This window comes from Schistocerca nitens, chromosome 2 (assembly GCF_023898315.1).
Source record: "Schistocerca nitens isolate TAMUIC-IGC-003100 chromosome 2, iqSchNite1.1, whole genome shotgun sequence".
NCBI classification, from domain to species: Eukaryota; Metazoa; Arthropoda; class Insecta; order Orthoptera; family Acrididae; genus Schistocerca; species Schistocerca nitens.
The window spans coordinates 738,954,004-738,979,917 of NC_064615.1; the positions used below are offsets into that span (position 1 = coordinate 738,954,004).

General features: G+C 38.6%; 1 protein-coding gene across 1 annotated transcript in view; it reads left to right on the top strand.

Moving 5' to 3' along the window:
- Positions 1-22,890, top strand: part of LOC126234600 (protein MCM10 homolog) — a 110,132-nt gene extending 87,242 nt beyond the window's left edge. The window contains exons 15-17 of the mRNA XM_049943319.1: positions 11,370-11,575; positions 16,483-16,674; positions 22,210-22,890. Coding sequence (XP_049799276.1) covers positions 11,370-11,575; positions 16,483-16,674; positions 22,210-22,320 — 509 coding nt within the window. The 3' untranslated portion in view covers positions 22,321-22,890. The remainder of the gene's footprint in view (positions 1-11,369; positions 11,576-16,482; positions 16,675-22,209) is intronic.
- Positions 22,891-25,914: the final 3,024 nt, after the last annotated feature.

The window sequence follows — 25,914 nt, forward strand, 5'->3', positions numbered from 1 at the left end:
CTGCTGAGTTGATTGTAAACAGTGGTGCAAGCTGACTAAATTAAACTTACCATTAATTTACAACAAGTGCTTAGAACGATGTCCCTCAGAGGCAAGAGCACTCTGACATCATCTGAACACATTACCAAACACTTGGCTGCTGAAATTTGGAAATAGCTAGCTGAACCCTGTCTTCTAACTCTTTGAGTGTACAGGGAAAGTTTGCATATACCGTAGCTTTCCACATTCCCTAAAGGTAAAAGTCACATGAATTTAGATCTGGAGAATGAGGAAGCCAGTCAGCTATGCTCTCATCAGAAAAATTCATGTTATTATCATAGAAGCATTTCAGTGTGTGGTCTTTCAAGTGTCCTGCATGAAATAACTATAGGCCTTTTTGTTAGGTTTTAGTTCTTAAAAAAAAATCTAACATGCCTGACAAACACAGTCATGCCTCATCAGAAAAAAAGGGCATTTCAGAATGAATCTCTCCATCATGCACAGACTGTAACAGCTGTTGCAAAAATTGTGTCGAGCAACAATGTTCAAGTTTGTCAGTCACTGCACTACCGTTACTTTGCGTGGCTTCTGTCTGAGTCTGTGCACGGCTCTGTGACCGGGTGCTGCTGACAAACCAGTCTGAAGTGCCAAACAGCTCAGTGATTTTTTCAGACTTCGTTCCAAGGCCTCTCCTACCTTGTCTAATTTATTTTCTGTTAAAACACTGGGTCCTTTACACCGTTGTGTGTCTAACAAGGGCCCAGTATCTTGAAATTTCTTCACTAATCTACATCTTGTTGAATCACAGAGAACTTACAGACCAGAAAATTTTCATCTGAATACAAGTTGACATTCCACATAGAATTCTGTTTTTGCATATTTCAATACAAGAAACACTCGTTTCCATTTCCTTTACTTTTTTGTGTCTGGAAAATTTCTTTTATCGTTTTCAGCCCAACATCAGTGATTCTTTCTATCATCAAGGATACATCTTGTGGGGCAGTTATATTATAAAAGATGTTCCATGTCCTGGACCTCACCAGAGTCACCTTTGATGTCTGCTTTGCCTTTAAGGCCTGATTTAATTAGATTTGTTTTGACTGGCACTACATCAATTATTAGCTTGGCCTAATGATTCTTGTGCGATATTTAAATCAAGTCCTCATGAAGTTCTGTGTAGCAGGTGGTGCTCATTGAAATTCTGTTTCAATTTTTGTGTGTGCTCATATGAATTCTGTGAGATGCAGAGAATCTAGCCACGTTATATAGGTGGCCAGCTGGTGTGGCTTTAATACATCGTCTTGTTAACTTGTGTGTGTCATTTAGGCTAGTATTGATTTTTGTGGCATGTGCAGACAACCATATGGCAAGCAAAGTGCATGGGCAATTGTTCTTAATATAGTTGGTCTGACACTATTATTCACTAGGTACCTCAAGATGTTGTTCCTGGTGGCAAACTTTTGGCGAGGTTTCTCACAGTAATATTTGTATATCAGCGGTCTGTCCAGCGTGACACCCAGGTTTGTCCTTTGTGTTCCAGGTTTCTGCTGTTCCAGGGGCTACCAACCAAATTTTATGTTCTTTTAACAGTGCAGCGAAACATCTGCCTGTTTAGCCCACATGAAACCTGTCACTATTACCACAGTCTACTCTTACTCACCAGACTGCAAATATGGGTGCAAATTTTGTGCCTGATGTCTTACACTTGGGTTCTGTGTGTTGGAATGCCGAAACCAATTCTGACATTGGAATCCTCTTATTATGAGATTTCTCTTTAAGTATAGTACTGTAGTAAGGAAGGGTTGCATGTTTCGCTCTCTTACTTCTCCCTTTTCCCCACCTCCAAAGTTGATTTCCTTTTTCTTTTTTTGGTGTGGATAGCTGTAGGAAATGGCCTTAAAGCCAAAGTGATAAGTGGTATATTATAAAGGGAAGTTGTGAATTACTAACAAACAGCAGGACACAGGAAATGAGAAGTCAGTTTGAGGATTATGCATGTAGCCCCCTTCCTCACTTTGGTAATTCATCAGAAAAGATAGTTCACCATTTTTGGGATTCAAATGTAAAATATGTTGTTCCGCAGTCCCACGAAGTGCAGCTGTGCTTGCTGTCTGGTGTGGATGTGTGGGCCTAAAGTGTGGTAATCATGACTGTTTAAAGTGCCCTAGACTTGCAGATGTTTCGCTAGGTGATCCAAGGAATATATAAATATCTGTCGTGTGTCTTCTTTTGGACATGTCCAAAAGAACAGATACCAGTATGAATTAAGACACAAAGGAATTACAGACATTGGCTGCAAGCAGGCATTGATTGAAATCAATGGGGAAAGTTGAAAATTTGTGCCGAGCCGAGATTCGGACCAGGGTCCCCTGCTTACTAGGTGGATGCTCAGACCACTGAGCCATCAGGACACAGTGGTCAGTGCAGCTGGGAGGGGGGGGGGGGGGGGGGAGATGCTAGGGTAGTCTGTGCGGCTGCAATGACTACTCTGTCCAGATGGCTTAGTGGTCAAACGATCTGCCTAGTAAGCAGGAAACCAGATTCAAATCCCCATCTGGCACAAATTTTCTACTTTCCCCATCAATGTCTATCAATGCCCACTTGTGGCCAATGTCTGTAAATCCTTAGTGTATTGGAACAAACTTGAGTGAATGCAGCAAATCTCTGATTGTCCAGCTTCATGCAAATAATCATCCTAAAGGTAATATTGTAGGCAACCTTAAATTTTTAGTTAAAAGAGGTAAAGGCAGACTTTGAGTGTCTTGGAAGAGACTGAAATTTACCATGCGTTCAGTAAAAATCCAGACAGATTTTTCAGTGAGCAGGCTGGCCTTAAAGAGATGGGGCTATTTTAGACAAATTTAGGCAAGTACTGTATCATGATTATGTGGTGCGTTGTACATCTTTCCCCAATTTTGTGATTCACTGTATTTTGTAAAAATATAATATAGGCCTCAATTTTTTTTCCCCCTATCAAGTAACATACCTAATACGTCTTAGTATTTTAATGTAGGGTTGTTACTTCTGTACTATTGCCCACATCACTGATTGTCTTTGCAATGCAGAGTTGAGGTTAACTGTGAACAACAGTTATGAGCTGCATCTGTTTGGCTCTGATGGCTGCTTATATTAATTTTTTGTTACTGCACTTATTGTTCTTATACAGCATCTGAGTGTGTGATTTTATGTATCTATGTGAACATGCATTAAGACTGCCAATCAGATCCAATTATAGTATTTTTAAATCACCATTGACTGTGTACTATGCTCTAACTCTGTGTGCTGTATGATGTTTACACATGTATGTGCTGGTATGTTCATAGCTCCCGTAGTTAAGTTACCAGTGAGCATTAACTATTAACTAATGCTAATTGATTTCATATGTATTGATTTTGTGACCTAACTGTTGCTTTACGAAGTGTGTTCAGAAAATTCCGTAACTTTGTCCACAAAATTTTTCTGCACTTACCTTTTACTTATTGTGCATGGTCTCCTTCAAACTACTCTCCTCCACAATTGAAACATTGCTCCCAATGCCATTTCCACTTCCGAAGCAGTCTTGGTGCACCTCTTGCTGGATCACACAAAGCGTCATCTGCAAATTTTCTTTTGTCTTGTCTGTCATTGCAAATCTTCTTCCTTTAAGCAGGGTTTTCAACTTTGGAAATAAAAACAGTCCACAGGGACCAGGTCTGGAGATTATGGAGGATGAGGCAGCATACGTTTTTGTGCAATAGTCATGCACCAACACAGATGGATGTGCGGGTGTGTTGTCATGACACAAGAGTCATAAATTGTCTCGCCATATTCCTCCTCAGATTTTCTTACAGGTGTTGCAACACGTCCTGATAGTACTGTCGATTAACAGTTCATGATGAACTAATCCTTCAATGTCAAAGAAAAGTATCAACTTGGCTTTGACATTTGACCTTACCTGACGTGCTTTTTTTTCTTCTTGGAGAACCTTTCCCAACCTATTGTGAAGGTTGAATCTTGGTCTCAACCTCATCACAAGTTATGATTCTCTTAAGGAATATCTCATTCTCATTTGCGCAATCCAAAAGCTCTTCACAGATTGGAGGTGAAGGTCTTTCTGGTCTTGACTCGTGAGCCGTGGGACGAACGTGGCGGCAACACAGTGCCTTTCAAGATACTGTGTCAGGATGTCATGATATGATCCAACTGAGAAGTTACATTCTTCTATAATCTCTTGGTCAGTCTGTCTTTGACTGGTACGCACAATTTCGTTGACATTCCTGACATGAGCATCATAGGTAGATGTCGAAGGGCATCCTTAATGACGGTCATCTTCAGCTTCCATCCACCCATTTTTAAACCATGTGAACTATTCTTAGCACCAAGTATGGTGAAAGCACTCATCACCGTAGGCTTCATGCATCATTTGGTGTGTCTCTGTAAAGGTTTTCTTGAGTTTCACACAAAATTTAATGCAGACGCAAATGCTCCTCTAATTCTACCATCTCGAAATTCCCAAACTGTAAGACACAACATTCTACTCAATACAGCACTGAACAATAGCTAACAGACATACAACAATTACACATTAAATACGGGCATGTGCGGGGATGCCAACCGCATTTCGCTCCATCACCCCATTGGCGCAAAATTACGAATGTTCTGGAAATTTTTGAACAGTCCTCATAGTCTAGTAGGAATTCTGCAACAGGTGCATGACTGTGAGAGAACAAGAGGAAAAGTGACTGTAGACACTCTGTTGCTAACAATGTGAAAGTCACTTTTATAACTAACCATTTAAGAGATACATATATATGGTGTTGGAAAGTTCTGGCGGACTGTAAATAATTTATTACCTTCTTACATGAGAGAGTTTTAAGAAGAGATGTGCAAACGGATATTTACTATAACCGTGTTTTTTGTTTAAAGGCTCATACCCGTCCTTTACTCCCCCCCCCCTTCTCTCTCTCTCTCTCTCTCTCTCTCTCTCTCTCTCTCTCTCTCTCTCCCCCCCCCCCCCCGTCCCCCCCTCTCCCCTCTCTCCCCCCTCTCTGTTTCTCTCTTAGTTTTAAGGGTTTGCCGGCCGCTGGTGGCCGAGCGGTTCTGGCGCTACAGTCTGGAACCGCGTGACCGCTACGGTTGCAGGTTCGAGTCCTGCCTCGGGCATGGATGTGTGTGTTGTCCTTAGGTTAGTTATGTTTAAGTAGTTCTAAGTTCTAGGGGACTTATGACCTCAGCAGTTGAGTCCCATAGTGCTCAGAGCCATTTGAACCATTTTTTTAAGGTTTTAATTAAAATAGCCCAGTCAGTGAAGACAAAAAAGGCAAGGCAGGGGAAAAAGTATAGTAGCAACTTTTTGCACACCATTAGGAGGCAGTTTCCTAAACGGGGGGGGGGGGGGGGGGGGGGACGTTTAAATGGCGCTTTCTATGTCTTCCTCAGTTAACTCAAGAACCCCAACTTCTAGTGAAAATGTTTCCCAATACAAAATTAAACTACATTAAATTTCCAGTGAAAACATTCCCAATCTTTTTTTCTATGACCAGTAGTTTTTGAATTGTAGAGAATGGAAAAATTGTAGAGTACTATAAAAATTGTTCTAATTATATAACATTAATGTTTATCTTTAAATAAGGTGGATTAGAAACAAATATTAAATGTGTACCGTATTTACTCGAATTTAAGCCGCACTCGAATCTAAGCCGCACCTGAAAAATGAGACTCGAAATCGAGGAAAAAAAATTTTCCCGAATCTAAGCCGCACCTGAAATCTGAGACTCGAAATTCAAGGGGAGAGAAAAGTTTTAGGCCGCACTTCCAAATCGAAACAAAGTTGGTCCATTGTAATATGGGACACAATTTAGGTCAAATGAATGACGATACAGCTGTAATAGTTTGGTTTGAGTCGTAAGCTTAGCAGTTAAGCTTTACCAGGTAGCCATTGTTATGCGTCAGGCGCTCAGTCCGTATTTATACGGGTACCCTTCCTTTTTCACGTGCTTCGTCTGGTTTGAATTGATTGCTTATTTTTCTTTGATCTGACAAGTGCAGTTCTCTTTGTTATAGGTGTTTCCGTCACTCAGAGCTGAAAATGTATTACTGTACTGTGTCATGCATTGTTTGTCGCATTCTGAAAATGAGGGTTTACGGCCTGTCGCCGCTCGCGGCATGGCTTGCTTTTGTGCACACTACCGCCGCTTACAATTAAAAAAAACATAGATAGGAATCGTCTCATTAGCGAAACAATGGCTAGAGACTGCTATTTGTTGCTACTTACACTGCTGCTTTCTTTGATAATGATCAACAAGAACCAAATAATAGACTGCGTTTGATAGAAGATGTTCTGAATGAGAATTTAGCGAAAATTTTTTCCGTTTGAAAATCTTTGCAGATGCCTCTTTGGTACATTACATTATGCACAGAAATTAAAGTCATCGTAGATTTAAAAATCTAATCAATTGCCGTGCTTCATTTCTGACTGTATCACTATTAGGCATAAGAATAATACGAATATAAACATGACATGGTATGTATATTCTTCCGCGTCTGCTGTTGTCTCACTGTAGTTTCGTAGTTTATTAGGCGGACAGGATTTAAATGAGATAGCAGCAAACACGAAAGAATACATGGCAAAATGTTTATATTTGTATTATTCTTATGGTGAAGAGAATACTGCATGTGATTCACAATTCATAAAAGTTCCTATTAGCAACCATTTCTTCTCACAGTTAGGAAAAAATTCAGAAAGCAGAGCTGGCCATATTGACAAATATCCCAAACAGTCTTGCCAGTCGGATTTTCGTAGTACATTGAAATGCTGCTACGTTCGAAGAGGAACAATACAGAATTTGTATTTACTTCGTTGGATAATGTATGAAAATGCAGTGGTCGAAACTTGGGGCGGAGAAAAAAAAGCTCGTCTTCCACTTTTTTTTTTTACTGACGCAGAGGTTTTGGTGCTAGTATTTGTCTTTGTGCCTGCGAAGCATGCCTGCGTAGCGCTACATATATTCGACGACAGAAGTTAGTTGTGGCGGCATCTACCAACATTTTTCAGAACTTCCGCTTACTTTGCACTTGATTCTAAGCCGCAGGCGGTTTTTTGGATTACAAAAACCGGAAAAAAAGTGCGGCTTAGATTCGAGTAAATACGGTATGCCACTTCTAAGTGTAGCAGGGATGTTTTAAGGGATAATTGTGTTCCAAAGGTGTAACAAGTTGGAGGGGAGGAAATGTGAGGGAAAATAGGTCACAGGATTGTGTTTGTGTACTTCGCTCCTTCATAGCCCTGAAAACTGAAGGTTAAGCTATCTCTGTTGATCCATTGTAGACACAGAACAGTGACTGGTCAAATATTTACCAAAAAAAATCTCCAAACAGCTGTACATTTTGAGAAGTTATTTTATTTAGACAACCAGCTTCGGTATTTAAGTAATGCCATCTTCAGATTCCATGTGCACTTGTTCATAGATAATCAGATCTGTCAATACTTGCACATTGGAGCCATCAGTATCTGGATACTGTGAGGAACCATCAGTATTTGGATACTGTGAATTCAGTGTTAGAGTTTCCTTTGAATGCTTGTTATCAAGTCGTTGAAGGAAACTCTCAAAACACAAATTCACAGTATCCAGATGCTGATGGCTTCAGTTTGTACATATTGATAGATCTGACTGTCTGTACACAAAACACATATGGGGCCTGAAGATGGCATTATTGAGATGTCGAAACCAGTTGTCTAAATAAAATAACTTCTCAGAATGTAAGGCTGTTTGACGATTTTCCTTTGTAAATAAATGAAATTAAAGCAGGTGATTCACCACTCTGTCTACACCACTACATCACAAGAAGTAACGACAGGGTGCTTCACAAAGTTGTACAGACCCTCCACAGCATGCCTAACCAATCACTGGTGTTATAGTGTGTCTTCATGCCTGGGGAGTGTTTATTTTGCACAAAATGTGTTAACACTATATAGAATGCAGATATAAAGTTACTAATGACACTAATGCAAGTAATGCATATGAACGGAATCCACACAAATCTCTGCACACTGTTCTAAACTGCTAGAGGGGAAATTGATTCTTAGTCACCCTGTACAGCAAATGCTCTTTTTGGAAAGGTGAATTCCTCCACTATGAGTGCTGCTTGCTTTTCAATATGCAGACAGGCTATATCTCCCCAGGACTTCCTAACTCTCTTATGTGAGCAGACAAAATAATGTCACTGAGCACATGTTTATATAGTGGAGTTATTTTCCATTTATGGAATGACTACTTATTTGTTGTTGTTGAGTGAGCTTTTATGTAAAATATGTTCCTCAGTGTTTAATTTGGAAGTGTGATGCTGTCAGTGACCTATGTAGTTAGTGTTGGTGGAAAAGGTATCAGATTGGTATATGTGGGACCCTGGTGCTGTCTGTTGTCAACAGCATATTATCAAGCCATGTAATGGTGTTTTAGTCATTTGGTGGTGAATTAATGAATGACCAGAAAGTTACTGCACTCTCGCACAATTAATTGTATTCCTTGTTGACTGCTTAAATCTTAATTCCATTCAGGAATTGCTGGCACTTGTAGATGGGGCTGCATGCAGTGGGGCCACTTATCACACATCCACAGTATATCTTCCAAGATAGGTCTGAGTAAGTCTGTTGGAATGGGACTGATCATGTTCAAGTCAAGAATAGTAATGTGATGCAATGAATTGCCTGACTCACATTGAAATATCTAAAGCTCTATAATACCTACATGAGCTACTTCCATTGCAGAGGCAGACAATTGAAGTCTGTGGGCCTCTTCAGATTTTAGGAGAGCTGAGACTTGATGAATTTGATACCCCTATGCTGTGAAAAGTATCCCAGACAGTGAAACTGACACTGCTAAATGTATATTGACAGCATGTTACACTTGAAAAAGGCTCTTCAGTGTGGTTGACAGCTCTTTTTTTACGTAATACCTCACTTAACAGCTGCAAATAGGTATTTACTTAATAAATAGAAAATAACCCCACTATATAAATATAAACACGAGCTCACTGAAACTATTTTGTCTACTCGCCTAAGAGAATTGAACAGGGAATGCTGGTGTGGTGTAATCTGTCTGTAAACTGAAAAGGGAGCAGCACTCATGGTGGAGAAATTACCTTTCCAGAATAACACTACAGATGCCATACAGGATGACTAAGAATTAATTTCCCCTCTAGCAGTGTAGAACAGCAAGCAGAAATTTATATAGATTCTGCCCATATGCATTAATTGCATTACTGTTACTAGTAATTCATATGTGCACTCTGTGTAGTGTTAACTCATTTTGTGCAAAATAAACACTTCCCAGGCATGTTTGTCCACTTCATAGCAAGTGATTCATGAGGTGTGCTGTGGATGGTCCATGTAAATTTGTGAACACCCTGTTGATGCTTCTTGTGATGTAGTGAGGCAGGTAGAGTGGGTACCTGCTTTACCTTAGGTTTGCAAACATATGAAGGAACGAAGTGTGTGAACACAATCTGGTGACCTAGTTTCCCCTCATTCTTCTACCCCACATATTTCCCCCCTCCATCCTGATAACACCCTGGAATGCAATTATCCCTTAATATGACTCTATTGCACTTAGATGCTGTATACATATTTCATATTTGTTATTAACCCACACATTTATAGATAAACATTAACTTTGTACTGTTACAATAATATTTTTAATAATCTGCAATTTTTCCATCTTCTGCAATGCATACATTGTTAGTCCTTAAGAAAAATGAATATGTTTTTTTTTTTTTTTTTTGCAAATTTAATGTAGTTTAATTTTGCACTGGGAAACAGTTTCGCTAGAGACTTTGAGTTATTTGAGAAAAATTTAAGAAAGTTATCTTTCAATACCACCCCCAGCCAACCCCAACGCTCACACTACACTGCTGAGGATTTTTAGCAGATCAAGGTGACAAAAGTCGTGGGATACGTCCTAATATCAGATTATCGGACCTTCTTTTGGCTGCCTTAGGGCAGGAACTTGACGTGGCAGGGACTCAACAAGTCCTTAGAAATATTGAGCCATACTGCCTTTATAGCCATCCATAATTGCAAAAGTGTTGACATTAAAGGATGTTACGCACAAACTGACTTCTCAGTTATGTCCCATAAATGTTCGATGGGCTTCATGTCGGGCGATCTGGGTGGCTAAATCATCCTGAGAACAATTGTGGCCTGGTGATATTGTCATGGCACTCTGTCATCCATAAAAATTCTGACGTTGAATGGCTGCAAATGGTCTCAAGTACCAAAACATAACCATTTCCAGTCAATGATGGGTTCAGTTGGACCAAAGGGCCCAGTCCATTCAAAATAAATACAGACCACACTATTACAAAGCCACCACCAGCTTGCACAGTGCCTTGTTCATAGCTTGGTTCATGGTTCATGTGGTATGCGACAAACTTGAATGCTACCATCAGCACTCACCAACTGAAATTGGAATTCATTTGACCATGCCACAGATATCCAGTCTTCTAGGGTCCAGGGTCCAACCAATATGGTCATGAGCCAGGAAAGGCATTGCAGGCGATGTCATGCTGTTAGTTGTCGTCTGCTGCAATAGCCCATTAATGCCAAATTTCACCACACTATCCTAACAGATACATTTTTTGTGTCACACATTGATTTATGTGATTATTTCACACAGGGTTGCTTGTCTGTTAGCAGTGACAACTCTATGCAGAGGATGCTACTTTTTGTCATTAAGTGAAGACCATCGGCCACTGCATTGTCCATGCTGAGAGGTGTTGCCTGAAATTTGGTGTTCTTTGCACACTCATGACACTGTGGATGCTGGAATATTGAATTCCTAAACAATTTCCCAAATGAAATGTCCCATTTGTCTAGCTCCAACTACCATTCCCTGATCAAAGTCCGTTAATTCCCGTCGTGCGGCCATAATCATGTCGGACACCTTTTTACATGAATCACCAGAGTACTAATGTTGGCTCTGTCAATATATTGCCCTTTTGTACCTTGTGTACATGATACTACAGCCATCAATATCTGTGCATATCGCTATCTCAAGACTCTTATGACCACAGTGTATGTTGTTCATGATTTCCTGCCCCCCCCCCCCCCCCCAATTTCCTTTCGTTGACTGCCTACTATAGTTACTTATTTCCACAGGAAAAACATTTTAAAAAGTTCCTTAGAAGTAATATTTAGATTATACTCAGGGAAACACTCTCTCTCTCTCTCTCTCTCTCTCTCTCTCTCTCTCTCTCTCTCTCTCTCTCTCCCCCCCCTCCCCCCCTCCCTCCCTCCTTCCCTCCCTCGACTCCACCCCTGCTCCTTTGCCCCCCCCCCCCTATACCCCATATACCCCCTGCCCCTCTTCTTCACTTGAACACACTTCCACTTCTAACAGGCTTAACTTTTGCAGAAAAAGAGTGCGAAAAGGAACGTGTATCTCAAATGGAAAAATTCAGGCGGCTGATGGGTGTGAGTTCCAAACATACTACACTGATAGAAGCAAGGGATTTGGAAGCTGAAGCAGAATACTTCAATAACCTGGAAAAGAAGGAACAACTAGAAGAGAAGATGCTCACTACATACAAGGTGCCTTGTAAGGCTGTGCGCTGTCCCAAGGTAAGAAAATTCATTGCTCAATCTATAAAGTTATAGACACAGACTTACCTGTACTTCATCATCGTGAATTGTAATGGGAATACAGTGTGAAGCTTTGTGTCCTTGTATTGGTCTTCAATTCTTGAATGTTGAATAATTGTTATTTTTGATTTTGGTGTACTCTGAATTTCATAACCTAGGACTGAGGCAATTTTTACATTATTATTTGTGTACTTGTTTTTATTTTAGAAATAACATGGAGTTATGAAAATGGAAATTTGATGAAAAAATATTTTCACCGACTGGAATGAGGACGAGCTAAAAATAAAATTCCCGCTTTGTAGAACTGAGTGACACTTAGTGTTAATGGCATGTAGAAAATACCTATTAGGCTCTAAATTTGTTAACTTGCTTTTAATCTCTCAGGGTTACCCACTTTCAAATTGAAATTACTTATAGAAAATACCATGTTTACCGTAGATCAGTTATTTTCGACTACAAAAAGAGAGTGTCCCCATCTGGAAAAGGAAAATGACTTGGAGGGAGATTGCCATTTCACAATTAAGTGAATGAGAAATAGCTGTGTAAGATGAGAGGAATATTAACAATGAAATGCCACCAAAGTCAGTAAATGAGACTAAAATATGTTAACAATAACTTGAAAGTAGACGTCTAGTTGATGCAACTGTAAAGGGGGAAAGAAGCAATAAATAATGGACCTCAAACAGAGAACAATACACAGTGAAGGAAGCCACAAAATGTAGTAAATAGACAGAAGTAGGAAAATAAATAAATCTGAAGAAATATGAATGCATTGAAATGAACTAAAATTGGTAGAATGATAAATGAAAAAGGGTGATAATGGCAGGTTAGTGCAAGTTGACCTTGTTCTTGTGTTAGACAACAAGGCCACACTGTAGAGAAATTTCGATCTGATGGAGACTAGAACTCAAGTAGCCTGCATGATAAAATAGGTATCAGTGTCACAGTGGATTTTGATCTGCATTAATTTAATTCACTGCCTTGGATACACTAAGAATACTTAGTTGATTATGACTTGTGTAATCTATTAGCTGGCTAATCCTAAGAGGTAAATTTTATTGGTGATAATGCCAAGGTGAGAGCATGCGATGAGTTTTGCTGCAACGACTTTGTTTGGTTGTATATTGAGAAATAGGGTTAACTGACACAACTGCTTGTGTTACTTTTGCAATTACAGCTTCAGATGAAAAAATCCCTCCATCTACAAGGAGTCACCCATTGCCAGATAGATCAGTTTAGTTTGCAGTGACAAAATGATCACTGAATTACGTAAACTCAGTTATATAATAACACAACTTTAAGTATACTGCGATAAATGTGAACACTAGAAATATAATTATTATTTATTTGGCCTTTATTCTTTGTCGCAACTCTTCCGTGTAGTCACTGAAGGTTATATCCCACACACAGTGTCTGGTGATATTGAAGACTGCTAGTTACTGTGCTGCCATACAGCAGGCATAAAAGTGAATCCACGGGGTATTACTTAGGTGTTCAAAATTTAATTATTTCATTGTAAAATTGTCAAATGGAAGATGCAATGACATCACAACAATGAGAGAGACAAAGGATACTCTTTGTCAGTCTGTGAAGCACAAAGATGCTATAACACAAACTGAAAAAGATACATTAGCATTTCTCATGAGCTATTAACTGCTATAGTGCCATATTAGCATATGTAAGCAGAAGATGAGGATTAATACATGCTGTCAACATGCAAGAGGCCACATGATCAACTCTCCTTTGAGGGCTGATACAGGCATTTAGACACTGTGGTAACTTGTTTACAAGCATAGATACAGGAACATTATTTAGACGAAGTACTGCCTCCTCTCATTTTTGTGACCAGTGATATTCTACTGGTAATGACAGTGCTGCTGCATTTAGTTGATTGTAGTTACCAGTTTTTCATTGTTCGTGACATCCTTTGCTATCTTTATTCTTGTCTCCATAGCTTGTTCTAACTGATATACGAAACATTGTGTTCCCATACAAAAACTGTTGTATTCATAGTGCGAATAAGGGGACACCAGATTTTGATACCATGTAAATAGAACTGTGTACAAAAACTGACTCATAGCTGCTGTGTATTTCTGACACCATATATGGTACTTTCCGTTTTGATGGACAGTCACTTAAGACAGTGATCGTCTATGATGATTAAGCAGAGATACAGCTTAGACATGTATCAAGCTGTGTCTTCAGGCTCACTTGACATCAATTTTATGTGGCACATCCAATTCGAACATGCAGTTCAGTAATGCATGTGAATTCCAGATGCTTTTCAGTATGCTGTGGAGTTAACTCTCTCTCTCTCTCTCTCTCTCTCTCTCTCTCTCTCTCTCTCTCAGTAATGCATGTGAATTCCAGATGCTTTTCAGTATGCTGTGGAGTTAACTCTCTCTCTCTCTCTCTCTCTCTCTCTCTCTCACCCCCCCCCCCCCCCCAACACACACACACACACACACACACACACACACACACAAGCATGTGTACCATACCACTGTATGTTGGCCTTCATATTGGGTTATTTGCTTTTGGCTCACTTTATGTATTTCATTGTTCAATAGTGTGTTATTTGCTTTAATGTTTTGTTTTGGTTTGGCTGGCACAAATACATCTTAAGATGAAATTGTATAATTTTTAAATTGTTTTCTGAAATTTATGAAATTCACAAACAGATCACAACCTTTTCCAAATCCCATGCCACCATCCTGAATATTGACATATCAAGATGTTGAGGTTAGCATCCAAATTCTAATCATCATCATCATCTTCTTCTTCTTCTTCTTCTTCTTCTTCTTCTCCTTCACTTTCAACAATTACTTCATGGCTGGTGGTAGTAGCTACTCTGACATTCTTCCAAATGGCTCCTCCATTTATCTCTACTTTTATCTGTTGTATTTCTCCCCCATCTGTGTCCCACATAAAGCCATCCAACAAAAAATACCATCTCCATTTTAACAGATTCCACTCTGTCTGTGTCTAATGCTCCCTTTCTAATATTCTAGATATCCATGGAAAAGGTACAATCTTCAAAAATGAATCTCTCAGCACTTACCACCAGTGATCTACACCCAGTCTTGTTTTCCTGCGACTATCCCACTAACCTTGTTGAAACCCAAATTTCTTGAGCAGTCTCCATTCATTATTCAGTATAAAGTAAGTGTTGAATGTTTCAAAAGATTGCTCATTAGGACTACGACCTTTTTCAGTGAAGACTTTTGATAAGATCACTTCCTGCTATCCTCCCCATAACATTCAGAGTTGCATACTTTTAGCCTTGTAACCCTCACAATATGCATGTAAAACTTTACGATATTTCCAAATCACCAACTGTTCACCATGATGCCCATTTCTGGAAATGTTCCTGGTGTAAAATCTGCCCCAATGCACCCAACCCCTTTCCCTCCCACCCCTCGAATTACATCCTGCTCCAGCATCTCACATTCAGAAAATGCAACACCAAAGGGAAGGCAGTCCACATGTGAAAAACTATTCATGACATTTACCAATTTAAGTGTGTTCATTGTGTGATTTTTCTGTGTATGAACAATAATCGCAAAAAATGTAGAATGCATTAGTGGGCACTGGTGAAGTGTCTGTGTCTTGAGGATGTCCAGTACGTAGTTGCTGAGCATGATGAATGGCCTAGGATACCCAAATGTGTGCTGTACTGCAAGAGCCATTTGTATCCTCCAACCTAGCATGACTTTCCCTGAACTCTGCTGATATGAACCTCCTCTTCAGCATGTGCTATCACCCTCACCCTCCACGGCTTAGCATGCTACCCATTTTTGTATTTAATGAAATTGTTATTCCTTTTTATTTTTTATTATTCATTTTTTACAGTGGTGTGCACTCCCACCCCCTGCCCACCAAACCCCAATTTACACTATTCGCAACACTTCTAATTTTTCTGTCTATTTATTGTCCCCCCCCCCCCCCCCCCCCATTTTCTTCTATGCTTCTCACTTTCATCAGTCATTTGCGGAATAGTTAGCACAGTTCATGTATTATCTTTGATACTTTATCCTCCAGCTTTGCCTCCTTTCTTCCTCAGAAATGTGGATCTCTTTCAGTATGACCTTCTTTTCAGCCAATCCGTCTGTCTCTTTTGGTATCACTCATAACAGTAGTATTCAAATAATTGTTTGTGGCCACGAGTGTTATTTTTATTAAAGTGAAATCCCATACTTTGCTGTATAATTGGAAAATTCTGATGTTGTTTCATTTCATTACAGTAAATTACTTTATGACAAAATATCTTTGGCTAGTGAACATGATGGGCTCAGATGTTTTGAGAAATCTGTAAGGTTTGGGGTCATGTATGGTGTTGCAGTGTAGATCAGTAAAAATGGTAAAATTTTGTTTCATTTGTCATTAAGACAGAGGAAACAATAGTATTTCTTCAGGAGGTAGACATGAAGGATCAGTACAGTTTCTTTTTTTAAAAAATGGGTACACATCAGATTGTTGGTTGATACAAAATTTTTTCTGTTGCTTAACTTGACCTTCAATTGTGCAATCATTTTTGTATGCAATAAACATGAGATAACATTACCTCCCATGAGGGCTTTCTCATGTAAAACACTTTGGTGTTCAAACTAGTCTTTGGGTTATTGGTGTGTTACTATTTTTATCTAGATAAGAATAAGGTTTTGAGTCTCATTTCAGTATCTGCCATATCAGTCTCCTTTGTCTCATTAAAGTGTGTCTCACATTTTATGTCACACTTTAGTATCACGTACTTTTTTGTGCAGTATCACTATTGTTGAACTTGGGTCTGTTGCAGACGAGTGATCTACCTTCACTGTAGATTTAAGTTAATAGCATAATAAAATAATTTATTACTAAATACTTAAACTAATTTTTTTGTGTTCCAGTGCAAGTACCTGGCACTTCAGGCATCAGAATTTTGTCGTTCGCAAGGACATCGGGTGTATGTAGTCGAGACTTGCAAACGATTCTTCAAGTGTGAAGACTGTGGCAATCGCACTATCAGTCTGAGCTTAGTGCCCACGCAGACATGTGGCCGCTGTAACGGCTCTCGATGGAAGAGGACAACAATGATTTCTGTTAGTTGACATTTGTTTAATAAAATTATGATTCATCTCAATAATAAACAGTATGCATGTTTCAGATATGATTTTTGGAAGTAGATGTAATCTCTTTACTGAATAAGATGTGATAATGTGTGGTGACAGTACTGATAAGGTGACAGTTCATGCCATTTCACGTATCAGAGAACAGCAAAGTGACACATTAGTGAGACCACTAGACTCGCACTTTGGAAGAACTAGTTTCAAATCTGTCTGACCATCTAGTTTTAGGTTTTGATAGAGTCCCTAAAAGATGAATGCTGGAAAAGTTCCTATGGAAAGAACATGGCTTTCTCATCCTTGTCCTGTCTGAGCTTGAGTTCCATCTCTGATGGAGCTAGCACTATAATACTGGTATATTGTTGTCAGCTGACACAGGAGCCAGTCATGTGTATTCAGTGATAGCTCTGGAGGAGTATACAGGGTATTACGCATTGGGAAATCCGGGAAAAATCTGGAAATTTTTTCATCTGGAAAAAAACTCAGGGAATTTTTCGTTCCAGTTTTCTGTTAAATTTTTGTTGTTTTGACTAGTAAGAACTAATACTCCAACACAGAATTTTACTTTAGCCCGCCACTGCAGAAAAACACTGAACCAGGGGGGGGGGGGGGGGGGGGTGGATGAAACTTAAGTTCCAAAGAAAATGTGCCATTTACAATAACAAAACACAGTGCACACACAAGCGTCTGCCAGCAGCAAAATGTGTCAAAGGCTTTAGGATGAAGACTATGAAATACTTCATAACAACATACTGCTTCCGAAGAGCGTGACATCACAACAGTTTACATTAGGTTTGTTTGGGCAGTTGCCAGTGGGCTCATGTGCATCCACAGTTGAGCAACGTATGAGCAATACCTTCTCCTGATTCTGGGTACTTGAAGTGTGGCTGTTAGCTGTATTGGCAATAGCAACGAGCAGCAGGATGTTATCTGGAAAAAATTTTCTGGCGTGCACAAGCTGCCAGATTCATGCATGTGCAAACCTGTCTGAGCTATAGCGGGGAGGGGGGTAGTTTTCGCGTGACCCCTGTTTACATTTAGTGATTGTATTGTTTCCTCTTCATTTACATGTCTCACGTCAAATGAAAACAAAATGGATTTCTGTGGCTGGTAACTATCAAGTGAATTAAAATACATTCACATAATTATGAAAGGCTAAAATATGTTATTAGTTTCAGTTTTCTGATTTTATTTCAGTGTTTTTGGCAGTCGGGCATTGTTGACTTGCAGAGCACTCAAGTTATTTTTGTTAATTTGCAAAAGAAATTTGGCTTTTATTAATCTTTTTCCGCAAAGGCAGTCAATTTATTTGAAGCACTGTTGGCTAGTGTCAACAGTTTGCTGAATTTTGAGGGCTTTTCTTCCGCCATAATAGAAAACCAAACATGAGATAATGCAGTACTGCTACTTCAAGAAAATTTGCATCCCAAAAACCATAGTGAAAAGCTTAATATCAAGTTGGGGGTCACTTCTTTGTGAATTTGGACATATGTATGTGCACTTTAAGGCAAATTACACATTTTTAGTATGGTTTACGAAATTCCAATGCTCTTGGAGTATTCTCTGATGTCCTGTTTCGTTTATGATGTAATATAAGATCTCTTAATGCTGTATATGTACATACAAACATAAGGGCTTCCTACATCATCATAGCTGTGCACGGGCGGTAATGTGCGTTTGTGCGTTTTCTGGCGCACTCTTGACAACTGCTGAAGTGAATTCTAACAGGTCACAAGAAAGTACTGTGAATGGTGGTTTGAAAGCGTTACTTTCAAAGTAAATTTCGTTTTACGCAAAATAAATTATGTTACGTGTGTCAATGTGATTTGAATTTCTTAAATCACAGAGCATTTGATTCTTATTTCAAGCTTAACACTTCGAAGGTCAGCCACTTATAAGAATTTTGAGCCCAGAAGACCATACATTCAAAATTTTACCAGCACATTTGTCTGATGAAGTGGAACACATACAGAAAAAAGACCAATATTATATGTGAAAGCTTAGCTTTTCTTGTAGATACACTATGCATATTAATTTAACCCATTAACTTTTCCTATTTTTGTATTTGTACTACTTAACAGGGATGTTACTATTGGCTGACTTCATCATGTGTCCTGTGCTCTGAATATCTGCTATCAGTGGCTTGCAAGATCATGTGACATGAGCTGTGATTGGCTTACAAAAGCACATCGCAACCTCAATTTCAATGCTTTGGAAGCTAACATGCTGTGTTTGGTGGAATTTGAATATTTACTTTCACAGTACAAAAATATGTAGGCTATCATAATACGAAAATATGCAGCGTACGTGTTGCTGTACATCAAAGATCTTTCCAAAATACGTTTCTTTTCTGGAGTTTGTTTTCTAAAGTGCCGGGAAGTTCTATGTCAGTGTATAAGACCTTAACCATTCAAAGGATTGATAAGTTTTACAGTCCTGAGGGAAAATATACTGTCACTTAGCACAGAAAATGTGTATTTTCACCTGGAAAAAAGTGTATTTTTAACTGGGAAATCTGTGAATTTTTTCTCATTTACCACATATATATCCTGAGTATGTTGTCTGGATGCTTAGGCAGGTTTTCAGTCTTCTTTTTATGTGCCTATCAACGTTTCAATATATCTTTAAAGTGTTGTTTCTAAAATTTCATAGCTTTTTCTACCACATCTGCATTTCTCACAGTCAGCATTATGTTCCCATTTTGTGAAAGTGTTCTCCTTAAGTGTGTGCCCATTAAATATCACTGTTCGTGTTTAAGTAACATATTCCTGTAAGAGAATGGCATCCAAAGTTCTGTGTGTGTTTTAAATACACACAATATAAATAAGTATGGACTACTTCTGTAGGAAAATAATTTAAAATTGGGAGAGTGAAGTAAGGCCACTAGAGAGAAATGCCACATGGTGGCGGTTGTGTAGACTGCTTCTGAAAAATGCTCCAGTGATTGTACTAATGAGATTGAATAAGAAAAAGTTGTTTGTTTCTTAATGTTTTCAAGTTATTGAATGTAAAATTATTTCAGAATGTTGTAGAAGTGGGCGGGACATTTTAATATGTTCAGATGGTAAAATAATAAGGTAAGAAATAGAATTGAACATTTATTAAAATGAGAGTGATGGCTGGCCAAAGACCCATTATAAGTGTACACAAACGTGCTACTATATACAAGAGTGCAATAGTAAGCTCAACAAATGAAATATCAGTAACTCTCTTAATGAGCAAGCTGGTCACTTAAGAGCATTACAGGTGGTGTACAACTTGTACCAGGCAATCATGTGACCATCCATTGCTGATGTAAGTCATAGCAGTGACCGACTATTTGCCAGTCAGTTGTATGGAATCACTACAGTAAGATGAGGAGACATTACAGAGTGGCAGAAAAGATCTATTGTGTTTGAACATGCCCATGAGTACATTGTGAATGAAGTTGCCCTATTTATCGTTGTATCAGTGTGGTCTGTCCGATGTGTCTAAGGGAACGGTGTGCAACTTGCAGCCGTGTAATGCAGAATAAGTGCAGTACTCGTAAAAATATCTTAACTGATGAAGATCAATTACAAGTGTGTCAATGACAATGACAATTAGTTTCCAACTTGAGAGGAATTGCTGCTGTCAGTGAATCCAGGTCTGTGGCATCCATTTTCCGAGCAAATGTAGCAAAGGTGACATGCAGTACCTCACAAAAGGCCTTTACTCATAGCGATACATAAACCTGCATGTCTTCAGTGGACCAAAGCAACAAAGTAATCAGACAGCAGCTGATTGGAGGCATGTAGTGTTGTCAAACGAGTCACAGTTTTGCCTTGTTTCAAATGATACAATGAGGTGTTTAATCTGCAGTGTGCAATTCGGGCCACAGTTGATTCTGTGATGTTTTGGGGGGTATTTCTTGTACCATGACTTCAGCTTACTGTACATACAAACTAGGATGTTGACTTCAGTATTCTCAGCGACCAAGGGTTGCCCCTTCTTTTACATATTCATGAAGAGTATTTCCGGAAGCACTACATGAATAATAATCACTGAGTAAATTCAGGTGGATTCTCTTCTTTGCCGAATTAATGTCATTATCAAGGCTAGAAACAGTGTTACATGGTATTAGTGTGATGTCTCCTGAAGGTTAATAATGTTTTGTTCAGGTGCCTTACTTGTTGTTATATTAACTGAAGGCTCCACTACTCACGTGTGTGCTCTGTACTGTGTTTTTATCCATTTGGGCAAAAGTTATTACTCAAAAAATAATTTCTTTTTCTCACTTAATGACTTAAATTGTTTGTTGTGGTGGTGGTGGTGGTGGTGGTGGTATGTGTGAATCAGTGCTAGTATTGCCAATCATCTGAATCTATATCCTGTGTCACTTACATGTTTGCATCAGTAGCACATCTCATTTATTCTGCTCCTGATGCTTCTGTCATAGGGTCATGGGTATTTTCCTCAGTTCTCAAGGTCTATCTAAGCTCGCATTCTGTCACTAGTGACATCAGTGTCACTTCAATGACCGTCTCTACTTCTGGTACTCAGATTGTATGTAGTGTAACAGTGACCCACTATGCCAGCTGGTAGATCCTCAGTGTTGTGGATGGTGACTCATTTGCATGCACTGAGACTGCAGTGAGCACTAATTCATGGTTTATAGAACTCCAGAAATGAAGGTCCTGAGTGACACTCGGCAACAGTCCTTATGAGAGTAACAGTTGTCAGTGAGCTATCCAATCTAGTGAAACTTCAAAAGGTTTCTAAAAAATGATAGACTGAACAGTAAATTCCATACATAATGAACAAAAGGCATTTTTTAAGTCAAGAGGCAGACAAAAAATGATTGTCACTAACAAACTGAAAGAGTGAGTCTTTTCTGGAGTTCAAATGGTTCAAATGGCTCTGAGCACTATGGGACTCAACTGCTGAGGTCATTAGTCCCCTAGAACTTAGAACTGGTTAAACCTAACTAACCTAAGGACATCACAAACATCCATGCCCGAGGCAGGATTCGAACCTGCGACCGTAGCGGTCTTGCGGTTCCAGACTGCAGCGCCTTTAACCGCACGGCCACTTCGGCCGGCTTTTCTGGAGTGATTGTCATGCATGACACTTTAGGGGCACTGCATAATGTGACACAATGAACATCTTAAAGGTTACATGTCATGTAAGGAGAATTGGTACACAGTTAAAAAATGAGATGAAACTGCTAAAAGTTGAAAAATTTTTGCTACAAATCATGTAAGATAAAAGGTTTACAACTGTTTTAAAAGTTAATGTGTGTCGTAATATGAAAATCAAGCATTTTAAAAATTTGCATATGGGATGCAATTAACTGAATGTGCACATTACATTAATAAACTTAAACTCTGTTAAGAACACTATATTTGATATGCAATTTTTTTAATTGCACGATTTCTGGGTCTTGTTCAGTAGAATGTTGTTGCTGTTGCTGCTGTCTAAGAAATCTATAGCTGTCAGATCGAGTAAGTATAGTCCTACATGGTGCATAACACAAAGAACTTTCTGTTGCAGGAGAGACGTGGTCCATCTCTTACCACCCCATTGTGCTTGAGGGGTGGTGAGGAAGTCTTCTTGGGACATCAAACTGAGGGAAACATTAATTTGCTTGTTCCCGAAGATTGAGAACAGTGCAGTTGAAAGAACACCTGCTTCACAATTGCATAAGATGTGTGTTATGTGAAGTGCATGAAAATGTGAGGTGTAAGGATCACTGATACAATTATACTGCAAAATCAGCAATAACTGAACAAGTGGTTTATGCCAGTGTTGAACAAGTTGAACAGAAAGACGTATATAGCACACATCATACTTATATAATTTGTTACATGCAGTATTTCCCAAACTGAATACAACGGACTCTGAATGTATCATTTTATGTTAAAAAGGCTGTGGCCTCTGTAAATATTTTGCATCTTAAATATTATTTTAACACTGTTTGTAATTTTTTTCTATGTTTGTAAGGAATCTCACATAACGAAGGCCAAACTGACTGTACATAATTCATAAAATTTGCAGATACCTTTAAAATACTTAGTTTTTACTTAAACAAATAAGTCTTTTAAAATTATTCATTTTGAATTAATTCTATTGTATTCGCACAGTGATTGTTATTAAGGTATGTCTTGCATCAAACCAGATGCACTGATAGAAGCTAACCATGAATTTATAAAAGCATTCCATTCAGAATAAGAATTTTTACTTTTATGTATTATGCAGAGATTGTAGTCATTGATAAGTTCAGTAGTGGTGCTATTCGCACATTTTCCGTGGGAGAGCCTCTTATAGTACCTCTCAGAAATCATAGGTGGAAACATAATTGACAATGAAAGTTTATTAGATCTCAAAGTGTGCTAATCTAGCATAATGAGTAAGGATTTTGCTCGAAATGGCATGAAATCTAGCTTTGAATTTCAGTGTGGCACAAATTTTCATTAAATAGGGATTCAGATCTTCATTTTTTTTTACATTTATATTGATTTCAACTTCATCAACCATTTATTTCATTTCAGTGAATGTTATTTCAGTTGATAGTGTGGCAGGGTCAAGAATTTCTGGTAATGACATAAATCTGGAAGGCCTCCAAATATTATCAAAATTTCCTGTAATGTTAATTGTGACTGCAGCACCACATTTCTCCCATTACTGTGGCACCTGATTAGTAGCATTAACTATTATTTTAGTATTGATTATTTTTCTGTTGGTTTAATTTTGTTAAGTTTTTGAATTTGTTCTTTAATAATTAACCAGTTTCTTTTTTTACAACTTTTTTGGTATTCCGTGCCCTTTCCCTGTCATATTGGTCCATTAATTAGAGATGTTCTTCTATTTAGAAATGTTTGCACTGGCTAATTTCATAGTCTGTATGGTTTGTTCTGTGAGATATCGTCAACATATGTTTCGTTATAATACCGATTATCACCGTTCCATAATTATATTCTGTCCCAAAATTGGTAAATAATTTTATTATTCCAGAATATTATCAACTTGTCTGCCCCATGAAGAAGTGCAGTAAACACATTAACTATCTTTGACATTATTATTGACCTGATGCTTTTACCATATCTCTTGTGCTATATTCTCGTCCCACTACATTCTTGTCCCACTATGTAGACAATGCTGCTGATTGTTGTTTTCATCAGCAAAATGATGATGTTTCATAGAAATTCATTTAAATAGTCATGATCATTGCCACAACTGTACCATAAGAATCTTGCAAAAGAGCAATGACATGACCTATAAATGATTCAGCCTTTTGGGGAGGATTGTAGGGAGGTTGAAAACTGGCAACATTATTTGGGGTGTGACAGATGACATGAAATAACAGTATCATTGGCATATTCTTCTCATCCAGGTCAGAATTTGAAAATAATTCCTGTCTGGGCATTTGCTGTTTATATCACAGTTCCTTTAATTTTATCATGCCTTCATTATGTATATAAGTAAGTTGTAACATAAATGTTTCATTGGCTCATGTCTTAAAGTCAAGTTTTAAAAGTTTCGTCCCCAGAACATACTGTTTTCCATGCAACGCTTTAAGTTGCATCCACTGATCCTCCAGTTTTTCACCTACTTGAGCCATTTAATTTAACCCACTTAGTCTGTTTATGAGAGGGCTTAAATTTTATTAATAAAATGACTGGAATGTGACAGACTTTTTGAGGAGTGGTGAAAAAATTATTTGGTATGTAATGAAAAAAGTTTAGTTAAAAAATAATCAAATAGCTCATCACACAACTGTAGAGCTATTGGTTGTAAATGATTAGATGAAATTTATTTACATTTCTTCAATACTTTTTTTTTTTTCTTTTTACAAACTGCATCACTTCGAATGAAACACTTGAGCTTTCGATAGATGTCTCCGCCATTGTCATCAAGAGTTAAAGTCACTGACTGCTGGGACTGGCATAGTGTTCTGATTATATAAGTGTGATAGTAGTGTCTGTAACATTTCAGAGGGTGCCGAAGTGACACATGCATGGAAAGCAAGTGGGGCAATTCTGGCACACTACTGGACTGAGAGACATCAGGTGGTGGTAGGACTGGTGCCACATTTGAAATTGTTGATACCGCCTCCCTGCAACCGTCAGTCATCCGTCTTTGGAGGTCTCTACACTTCTAATGCAGATGACTTACTGCCATCCATGTCTTCAGAGTCCAGTGTCAATGGTGTACATTAGAGTTAAATTGGTCCTTCTATACAACTGAATGAGTAGACATCTGCTGCTGGATGTCTGGTGCAAAGCTAACCTGTCATCAACCTGAAGTTTGATTTGAACACTGCTATGCTTTATGAGGCATTGTCCTATAGGAGACTGGAAGTCCTTGCCTTCCTCTGACTTTTTGAATTTCCATACACCACAGATAATTTACATGCGCAAAGCACTGGCAGAGATGAATATATAAAACAGTACAACAACATTGAGAATTCAGCCTGTGTTTGAACATCTGGGACACTGATGATCCTTTTCTCTAAGAACAGCCTGCTCTCACTGTGTGAATCTCTTTCTACACATTGATAGTAACTGTGCCTATACCATATATCCTAAGTGCCGTGGAGATGTAAGCAGATAGATTTGGCATTTACACAGTTTGGAAAATTTTGGAATTCGGTGGAACACTGAATTCTGCTTACGAAAATACATTTGAATCCTTTGTTTATCTCGACTTGGAATTGGATTGAAAATTTCCAGACTAGCAGAACATAGAATGTATTTAGGGATGAATGGATGAACAGTTATCCACAGAGATGGAAGTAATTTTTGTTATGCTCCAGGTAATTGTGAAATGCTCATTGCTGTTAATGTTGCATTAGTTGCAATCTTAGATCAAGCTGAAGAGGTGGTTATCAGTGAGAAAGTGACTGTTTCTGGAAGGTTAAAACTGTGTGCCAGACATAGTTTTCACTGCAATTCCTTTATCAGCTAAGTACGCAAGGATTCAAAGTCTCAATTCTGTCAGCATCTGTTCCACATTCCTTGCCGGGCTAGCAGACCTTAACGAATGGATATGGCAGTGAGTCGGTTAGCCACAGTCTATGATATGTTTTCAGAATGAATATTTCATTCTGCAATGCACATTCCATCGCAAACTAGAACATGTATTCTGGTTTTAACGAGGATGTGTTGTCTGATAACATAACAAGGCTCAAGCAACTGTGGGGTGCTAAGCTGAGAGGGGTACTAGAGACTGGTAATTAACTATGTAGGTAGAGATTAG